At 36.9% G+C, this 10,000-nt stretch overlaps 1 protein-coding gene across 1 annotated transcript in view; it reads right to left on the minus strand.

Annotated features, from left to right (window-relative positions):
- LOC106874359 (extracellular matrix protein 3) overlaps positions 1-10,000 on the minus strand; it is a 552,330-nt gene that overhangs the window by 66,676 nt on the left and 475,654 nt on the right. The window contains exons 5-7 of the mRNA XM_014922070.3: positions 9,677-9,826; positions 7,674-7,799; positions 3,016-3,264 (exon numbers count right to left, since the gene is read on the minus strand). Coding sequence (XP_014777556.2) covers positions 3,016-3,264; positions 7,674-7,799; positions 9,677-9,826 — 525 coding nt within the window. The remainder of the gene's footprint in view (positions 1-3,015; positions 3,265-7,673; positions 7,800-9,676; positions 9,827-10,000) is intronic.

The raw sequence follows: 10,000 nt of genomic DNA on the forward strand, positions 1-10,000 counted from the left end.
CACACACATACATGCATTTATATATATATATATATATATATATATATGACAGGCTTCTTTCAGTTTCTGTCTATCAAATCCACTTACAAGGCTTTGGTTGGCCTGAAGCTGTAGTAGAAGACACTTGTCCAAGGTGTCATGCAGTGGGACTGAACCTGGAACCATGTGGTTGGTAAGCGAGCTACTTCCCACACTGCCATTCCTTTTTAAATGTTTTTGTTAGTTTTATTTTTCCTTCTGTTTGTACTGGCATATGCTGGGTGGGAGAGAGGGGGGATCTTTTAAAATTTCATGCTAGATTTTATTTTGCAGAACAAGTGTAACTTTGGGTTGATTACCCTTCTGGAATTATAATCTTTTTTTTTTTCCTGATTATGAACAAGTAACTACTTGGAGTAAGTAGATGAGTAAGATTACTGTGCTTTCTAAGAATTTAACACATATTACAGGAATGCTGGGAGAAAAGTATTTAACAGAAAAATTATTTTTAACAACCAACCTTGTTTCCCAGAATAAAGCATTCAACTGTAAATATGTAAAGAAAACTTTATTTCATTGCTAGGTTGAATGAAATAAAGAGAGTAACTACGCTAAACAATTGAATAATGTGTAGCCATCTTGTTTCTCCATGAACTTGTTTTATAAACAGAACTTGATTAAGATTATTCAAAATGGTTTAATCATCATCATGATTAGGTTAAGGTCTGCTTTCCCAAATTGAAATATATTAAATGAATCAATATAAAATCTGTTGTCTTTGTCTTGTGAGATATCATCTGTAATGGTTTATTGCCCTTTGTCTCTATCCTAACACACTCTCCAGAAGTTTTTTGATCAACCTTAACAGAAGACAAGTGGAGGCGCAATGGCCCAGTGGTTAGGGCAGCAGACTCGCGGTTATAGGATCGGAGTTTCGATTCCCAGACCGGGCGTTGTGAGTGTTTATTGAGCAAAAACACCTAAAGCTCCACAAGGGTCCAGCAGGAGATGGTGGTGAACCCTGCTGTACTCTTTCACCACAACTTTCTCTCACTCTTACTTCCTGTTTCTGTTGTGCCTGTAATTCAAAGGGTCAGCCTTGTCACACTGTGTCACGCTGAATATCCCCGAGAACTACGTTAAGGGTACAAGTGTCTGTGGAGTGCTCAGCCACTTGCACGTTAATTTCATGAGCAGGCTGTTTCATTGATCGGATCAACTGGAACCCTCGACGTCGTAAGTGACGGAGTGCCAACATATTAACAACAGAAGACACTGCTGCCATGAAGTTCACTAGGTGAAGTATTCAACATTCCTGCATTCATTAGTAGATTCAGGCATGGCTGAGTTGTTAAGAAGTTTGCTTCACAACCATAAGATCCAAGTTTCAGTTCCATCATGTGGCAAGTTAACCTTGTCATGTTATATTACCGCTATATCAGTAACAGATTAGATGTCATCTCTGTCAGATTGATGGTAAAGCCGTAATGTAAAGCACATGTAGAAAAAGAAGCATCTGATTCTGTCCATTAGTTTGCCTGTATATGCAACCATTATTATTTTACTCAGGATCCCTGATGGAAGGTAAAGCTAGATACTGAGGCCCAGGTCTGAGAGGGTTTAGGAGGTCCATTTACAATAGCTTCAGATTGACTCAAGCCTTGTGAATGAATTAAGGTGGACAGAAACAATTCAGAAACCTGATGGATAAACTGCACCTTTATTTAAAGGCTCAACTTCACCACACTTGTGTCATGTTAAAATTATGTTATGGGTGCATTTATCAGCAAAATGTTCAACCATATTGCATAGGTTGTTCAGTTGATCAAACAGCTGGGTGCTTGTATGCAGAAACTGTAATGGGTCTATCAGTCAGGAACTATCAATGCATTTGTACTGAAACTTCCTGAAAAGTTAACATAGACACATGCAATGGATTTTATTTGGTTTATTCCTCGTCATCCATTCACTCACTCACTGCATATCTTCTGTATTCACTGGACTTGTTTTAGAACAATACTACATCAGATATTTTACATTTGTGTGACATATTCTGCCTTTTATACATAAAAAGAGCAATGCTTTGTTACTAATGGCAGTAAAACTCATTAAGTTTTTGTCTTGAATTCATTCAAATTGTGGTTCGAATTATCTGAGCTGGGTATCAGAACTTCCAACTGTTAATCCAAGCAAAAGCCATCTCAAGAACACCAGATCTCACTTCAAGGATAATAATTAACATTTTATTGATAATCTGATTTATAAATACAAGTGATTAAAATATCTCTTTACTGTGAGAAAGATTGTTTGTGTGTAAGTAATGACAACACTTGAGTAACAACAACCAAGAGGTTAGCAGCCTGTGATTTGTCACTGTCATGCCAAGTTATGTCCACAAGCAACACATTTAACTTTCTGTGTGTTGGTCAATGTAGCTCAAAGTCAGTATCACAGCATGGTATCCTTTATAACTGTAAACAACAGCTGCCCAGTCAAAAAGATAATTGATTTTTAGTGCTGAATTCACTCCTTTTTTCAGTAAAAAGTTATCTATGAGAAACTACCATCTTATCCCAGTGAAAATTTATGAGAGACTACCATCTTATCCTAATGAAAATTTGCTTTTCATTTCTGTAACAACGCAGAAATTAGAGATATGTAGCAGTTCCATAGGTTGCAATGGGCCATTAAATAGCAGCAATTAAATAATGTTTTACTTCAAAACTAATATAATTCGTATATTGAAGTAATTTGTTACATAAAACGTATCCTTTTACGACAGCAGCCAGACTAGGGAATCACAAATAACTAGATTATCTGGATTTGGTCTATGACTTTGAGATTTGATTTTTTTTTTGTTTTTATTTTATAACGCTTTTCATTCAAAGATATTTTTACTCAGTTTTTATCAACTTTTCTTTATTTATGATATGAAAAACAAATTTTCTAATATTTTTTAGCTACAAATATATTTCTTCCTTTTCTTTTTCTCACTTAATTATCAAATAAATGATGAATGACATAGCAAACACTTACCATCCATAATATCTGGTTCAATAAACACTACAGTGGTAGTGAAGTTTCCCAGATGTCCTCCTTGTGGTTGAGAAAGGCTCACATTAAACCGCTCTTCAGTCTCAAATAATGAATCATCAATTATTAACACTGTACATATTTTCTTGCTTTCATCCTTCTCAAAATGGATGATGCTACTACTCTGCATGGGTCGTGTGATGTAGTCAGAGAATGAACTCAGAACATTTACAGGACTGCCAGCTGCAGTTTCTGCAAAATAAAGAAAGAAGATAAAAAGAAGTATTAAAAAGTATTCACTAAAATTTTTTGAATGATTAATTGAGGATTCAACAACAAAACTTTTCATTGTTCTTTATGTAACTGTATCTATATTTAGTTTATATATATATGAATACATGCATGTATGTACATATATATATATATATATATATATATATATATATATATATATATATATATATATATAAATGTATGTATGTATATATATATATATATATATATATATATATATATATATATATGTACATATATGTATGTATGCATATATATATATACACACACACACATACATACATACATATGTACATAAATGTATATGTGTATGTATGTACATATGTACCTATCTATCTATCTATCTATCTATCTATCTATCTATCTGTGTGTGTATGTATGTGTGACAAAACTAAATAAAATAACATAAAACAGTTTGCTCCCAAATTAACCATTTTGTAAGAAAGTTGTCAAAACATGCTATGTCATAACAAATACATCCTTGAGACAATGAAAGAAATTCTACATGACTGGCAATATCCCCTTCAGATTACACCCTAATGGTTTAGAAAATGAAACAAAGCAGAACAATGTGGTTATAGATGGAATGGCTGATCATAGGTCTCTTGGATCAGGCTTGATCAGGAAGGTGGGGTGGCTAAATGACTGGAACAACAAGTATGCCGTAAATGTAAAAAGTATTTTAGGCAAGATAGTAATCATACAACATATTAGCAGAGAAGAGTTAGTGTACATGACAAGAAACCGATGTCCCCTGACTGGCTCCAGTTCTGGTGGCATGTAAAATGCATCATCCGAACGTTGCCGATGTCAATACTCCGACTGGCTCCCATGCTGGTGGAATTTAAAAAGCACTATCCAAATGTGGCCGATGCCAGGACCGCCTGACTGGCTCCCGTGCTAGTAGCACATAAAAAGCATCTTCTGAATGTGGCCAATGCCAGTACTCTCCGACTGGCTCCCGTGCTGGTGGCATGTAAAAAGCACCATCCATATGTTGCATATGCCAGTACCTGCTGACTGGCTCCCATACCAATGACATGTAAAAAGCGCTATTCAAACATGATTGAATCCATGCCTGCCTGACTGACTCCTGTGCTAGTAGCACATAAAAAGCACCCACTACACTTTCGGAGTGGTTGGCGTTAGGGAGAGTATCCAGCTGTAGAAACATTGCCAGATCAGATTGCAGCCTGGTGCGGCTGCTGGCTCTCCAGACCTCAGTCAAACTGTCCAATCCATGCCAGCATGGAAAACAGACGTTAAATGATGATGATGATGATGATATATATATATATATAAAACTGAAGGTTATATAGCATTCATCATCATTATCATCATCATCATTGTTTAACGTCCGTTTTCCATGCTGGCATGGGTTGCACAGTTTCACAGGGGACTGGCAAGCCAAGAGACCGCACTAAGCTTCAATCTGATTTGGCAATGTTACTACAGCTGGAAGCCCTTCCTATTGCCAACCACTCCAGGAGTGTAGTGGGTGCGTTTTACATGCCACCGGCATGGGAGCCAGTCAGATTGCATTGGCATCAGCCACATTCGGATGGTGCTTTTTACATGCTACCAGCACAGGAGCCAGTCGGGGCGGTGGGGCTGGCATTGACCACGTTTGGATGGTGCACTATCATCCATGTGGACACATTTCTTTCCTGTGACATCACAATTTTCTCTCACACATTGTCTTGCAATCTGAAATACTTCAGTTCTTTGGTCCTCACATCACTGAACATTGGCAAACTTCTTTTCTGCTTCTCCTTTGGCCTTGTACATCTATCTCCCAGCCTCCCTTCTGGCTATCTGGTACAATTCCCTGCTACCCCAACTCTTCCAAGCTTTCCAGGCCAGTTTCTTTGCTCTAATGGCCTTGTCTACTGTATTATTCCACCACCATGTTACTCTAGGTCTAGAAGGGACTTTGCACCAGCCGCAGATTTGGTCTGTGGCTCTCAGTAAGCTGTCCCATAGGAATTTCCAGTTACCCTATATGTCCAAAGTCTGTAGCTCCTCTTCCCTCTCATCAAATATCTCAATGAGGATGTCCCTAAATCTCTGACCAATTATATATATGTAAAACTGAAGGTTATATAATATTATATATATATATATATATATATATATATATATATATATATATATATATATATATATATGAATACGTGTGTGATTTTGTGCTTGTCCCTTATGACTACTTGACAACCAGTGTTGGTTTGCTTTTGTCCCTGTAACTTAGTGGTTCAAGAAATGAAACCAATAGAATTAGTACCAGACTTAAGAATATAAGTACTGGGGTAAATTCATCTGACTGAACCCTTCAAGGTGGTGCTCCAGCATGACTGTGGTCCAATGATTGACACAAGTAAAAAGAAAACAGTATCTTAGAGCATGTTATTCAACCTTTGTTTCTGCTTTTAAGTCAGTATGGTTTAATTTGAGGGAGATTTGACTGTTATTTCTAGCACCCAGCATATTTAAGTACCATACTTTTGTATGATCAGATGAAAGAATTATCATAATGCAACACTCAACTTGTGATATTTTGAATATCAATATTAATAAATTATTTATAATATAAACTATGGTTAGCATTAAATAAATAAACATGTTATTTAAAAACAAACACTCTTATACAATATCCTGAAATTACACGTTCATATAAATAAATCGATAGAAAAATAGATAAAAAAATGAATAACATGAAAGTTAAAAAGAATTACAAGCATATTAGCCATTTTGTATTTTTAAAAATTTATATGCTTTTCAATTCCAGCTTCTGCATTAAGAGTTGGTCTTGTAATGTCAGGAAGACACAGAGAAGAAGAAATGTAAACTGAAGGTTATATAACATTAAATAAACCATGTCATTGCAATGACACATTATATCTTTCATTGAGAAACTTATGCACTCGTCAGTAGATTTACTGTCTGCAGTTGCTGTATGCAGCTGCAATGTGAAGTCTGGAACATGCATGTTGAAACTAAATGACCTGTTATTCTAGTTTAAAGTGACCTGCCGCTGTTTATGTGGTCAAGCTGCTCTAGTTACGATTGAAAGGTCAGTCAAATGTCTAATTTTGATATTTATCTGTAAGTGTGTGTGTATGTGTGTATTTGAATGCATGTGTGTGTGTGTTTGTGTGTGAATACATGTGTGTTTTTGTGTGTGAATGCAAGTATGTTTGAACATGTGTGTGTACGTGTGTTTGTGTGTGAATACATGTGTGTTTGCGTGTGAATGCAAGTGTGTTTGAACACATGCATGTGTGTGAACATGTGTGTGTGTGTGTGAACATGTGTGTGTGTGTGAACATGTGTGTGTGTGTGAACATGTGTGAGTATGTCTGTGTTTGTGTTTGAATGCATGTGTGTGTTTGAATGCATATGTGTGTTTGAATGCATGTGTGTGTGTGTTTGTGTGTGAATACATGTGTGTTTTTGTGTGTGAATGCAAGTGTGTTTGAACATGTGTGCGTATGTGTGTGTTTGTGTGTGAATGCATGTGTGTTTGTGCGTGAATGCAAGTGTGTTTGAACACATGCATGTGTGTGAACATGTGTGTGTATGTCTGTGTTTGTGTATGAATGCATGTGTGTTTGAGTGCATGCATGTGAGTGAACATGTGTGTGTGTGTGTGTGTGTGCGTGCGCATATATGTAGGCATGGGTGTATGTGTGTGTGCATAAATGTGAGTATGGGTGTGTGTGTGCATGTGTGTGTGACTGCATGTATGTATGTGTGTGAACATGTGCATGTATGTGTGCATGAACATTGTGTGTGTGTAAACATGTGTGTGTGTGTACTTTATTGTAATAAGTCTATGTTAATGTAAGTCTAGCTGTTTATGTGAGTATATGCATGTGTGCACATTTGTGTGCATGTGTGTAGAAGTATATGTACTTTTGTGTGTGTGTATTGTACTTACACAAACTTGTGTGTCTGTGGGTTCTTTATTACGATATGTGCATGTCAGTGTGTGTGGATGTTTATGTGTGTATATGCATGCATTCATAAATGTATGTGTATATATGTGCACATGTCAGAGCAAGTGTGTAGATATATATGTGTAGATGTATATGTGTATTTGTGTATATGTGTGCATGTGCTTATGTATATATGTACAAATGTGTGCATCTTAGCTTGGGTGTAGATGTGCATGCATGTGCACTTACATACATTTGAGTTAGTGCATGCCTATGTATACACATGTGTGATTGTGTACGAATGTACAGATGTGTGCATGAGGTGTGTGTAGATATGCATGTATGTACAGATGCATGTGTGTGTGCACAAGTGTGAATTGTGTGTGTGTGTATATGTGCAATGTGAGTGCATAGAGTAAATTAACCCCTTACCTTGAACAGTATGACAGATAACAGATAATGGCTCAGACAAGTCTCCTGTTCTGTAAACAGGAATGTCTAACTTGCTTTCCTTTTCTGTTACTCGATATTCTTTCTCAGGAATGAAGACATTCGATTCTGCAATACATTCACAATACACACCATTATGGCATTTCATAGACAGAAAATTCAAATTAAAAATATCACCACCACCTTCTGTCTTTATCAGCTGGGCACACCGGCCATGTATCTCCTTACAGCAAAACGCCTATTCCTGTCCCTCTATCATACTTTAACTTTTTAACAGCCAAAATAAAGCCACCCTGCTCAATACTATTCCCCTCTCAGTTGAGGTGGTCTTGTCTTATGGGTTATTTGATGGCCTCAATAGTACTGGTGCCATGTAAAAAGGCACTCAGTACACTTCGTAAAGTGGCTGGTGTTAGGAAGGGCATCCAAATGTAGAACCCATGCCAAAACAGATATTAGAGTTTGGTGTAGTCCTCTGGTTCATCAGCTCCTGTTGAAACCATCCCCCCAGCCTGGAAAACACAGAAGGCTAGAACAAATACTGAAAGACCTCTTATCAGATACTGTGACAATTGCATCTTCCATTACCCAGTATTGGTGCATTTTTCACTGGCCCCAAAAGGATCAAAGGTAAAATTGACCTCAATGAGATTTGAACTCAGGCTGTAGATAGACCAAGGTATTATGTAGTATGTGCTGGCTGAAGTAATCCAAGCACAGCTTTATGTCAGAGGGTAAGGAGCCAGAATGCTCCTGGTGATACTTTTAAGTTTTGAACCCTGGAGTATGAGGGGAATTGAAGGGCTACTCTGGTTGGCACAAACTCTAGCTATGCTTCTGCTTCTTGTTCTTTGGGTGTTGCTTTGTAAACCCTAGAATGGTTTACAAAGAGTATAGATACGTTTCATTCAATTTTGACAAAATACAAAAATGCACTCATCAGCTTTGTGCACAAAGGTAACTAACTGTAAGGGAACAACCATATAGATCAACTAAATTAGAGACAAAGAGGCCAACACTTCTTACCCTTTTTTAATGAGTAAAATGAGAGGCATAGTTTTAAGAAATATAATGTAATAGATGGCAGAAATCCTTTAAAATAATTCCATTGTGCTTGAGATATTTTTACCGTGGTTATAAGCAAGGTGGGTGAGATGCATCAGGATGGAAATGGGCTTGGGGGGGGGGGGTTACTGTTGTCAGATATAGCACTGCTGACCTTTTTTTTTTAGTATTTAATCCAGATCCATCTCACATTTACTGTGGGCATCATCATCATCATCATCATCGTTTAACGTCCGCTTTCCATGCTAGCATGGGTTGGACGATTTGACTGAGGACTGGTGAAACCAGATGGCTACACCAGGCTCCAATCTGATTTGGCAGAGTTTCTACAGCTGGATGCCCTTCCTAACGCCATATATTCTAAATATTGGTTTCAAATTTTGGCACAAACCCTGCAATTCCGGGGCAGTGGGTAAGGTTGATTACATTGGCTCCAGTGCTCAACTGATACTTATTTTATTGACCCCGAAACGATAAAAGGCAAAATCATTCTCGGCAGAATTAATTTGAACTCAGAACATAGAGACATACAAATGCTGCTAAGCATTTTGCCTTACATGCTAACAATTCTGCAAGCTCACTGCCTTAAATATGATCTGAATATTAGAAGTGAAAACATGTAGGTCTCGTTTTTAAAGACTTGGTAGTTTGTTGACAGAGATTTGAGTGTTACTTTGAGCAAGTTAAGTAACTACATGGGAAACATATACTTGTCAGTTCTGGAGTGTTAATGATGGATGTTATGTTTTATTGTGATGATTCTGATGATCATGATGATGATGATGATGGTTGTTGGGGTGGCAATGAATGTGATCAGGAGGGTGATGATTATGGTGTGTTTATCCAATTATAAACATGTTTAAAAATTCAGAAAAAAAACAATAAGAAAAAATTTCAAACAGTGTTTAGTGAAAGCTTACCATCTTCAATGTCAACTATCACAACTGTGGCCTGCAATGGTTCCTCAACAATAGCCATAACGGGGTCACTGAGCTTCAGGTAAAACTTCTCATTGTTTTCAAATTTGTTATCATCAATTATATGGATCTGCCATGTATTTTCAGTTTGTCCTTGAATAAAAAAAAAAAAATGCAACACAGTCAAAGTAAGTTACAAATAAATATTACCTCAATTCTTTGAGTGGATCAAGTACATACATGTATTTTTTTAAAATTAATTTTTTTTATAGTTTCAGCTGAGAGCTGCGGCCATGCTGATGCACCGCCGTTTTGCTACACTTTTAT

This window comes from Octopus bimaculoides, chromosome 2 (assembly GCF_046866305.1).
Source record: "Octopus bimaculoides isolate indiv1 chromosome 2, ASM4686630v1, whole genome shotgun sequence".
NCBI classification, from domain to species: Eukaryota; Metazoa; Mollusca; class Cephalopoda; order Octopoda; family Octopodidae; genus Octopus; species Octopus bimaculoides.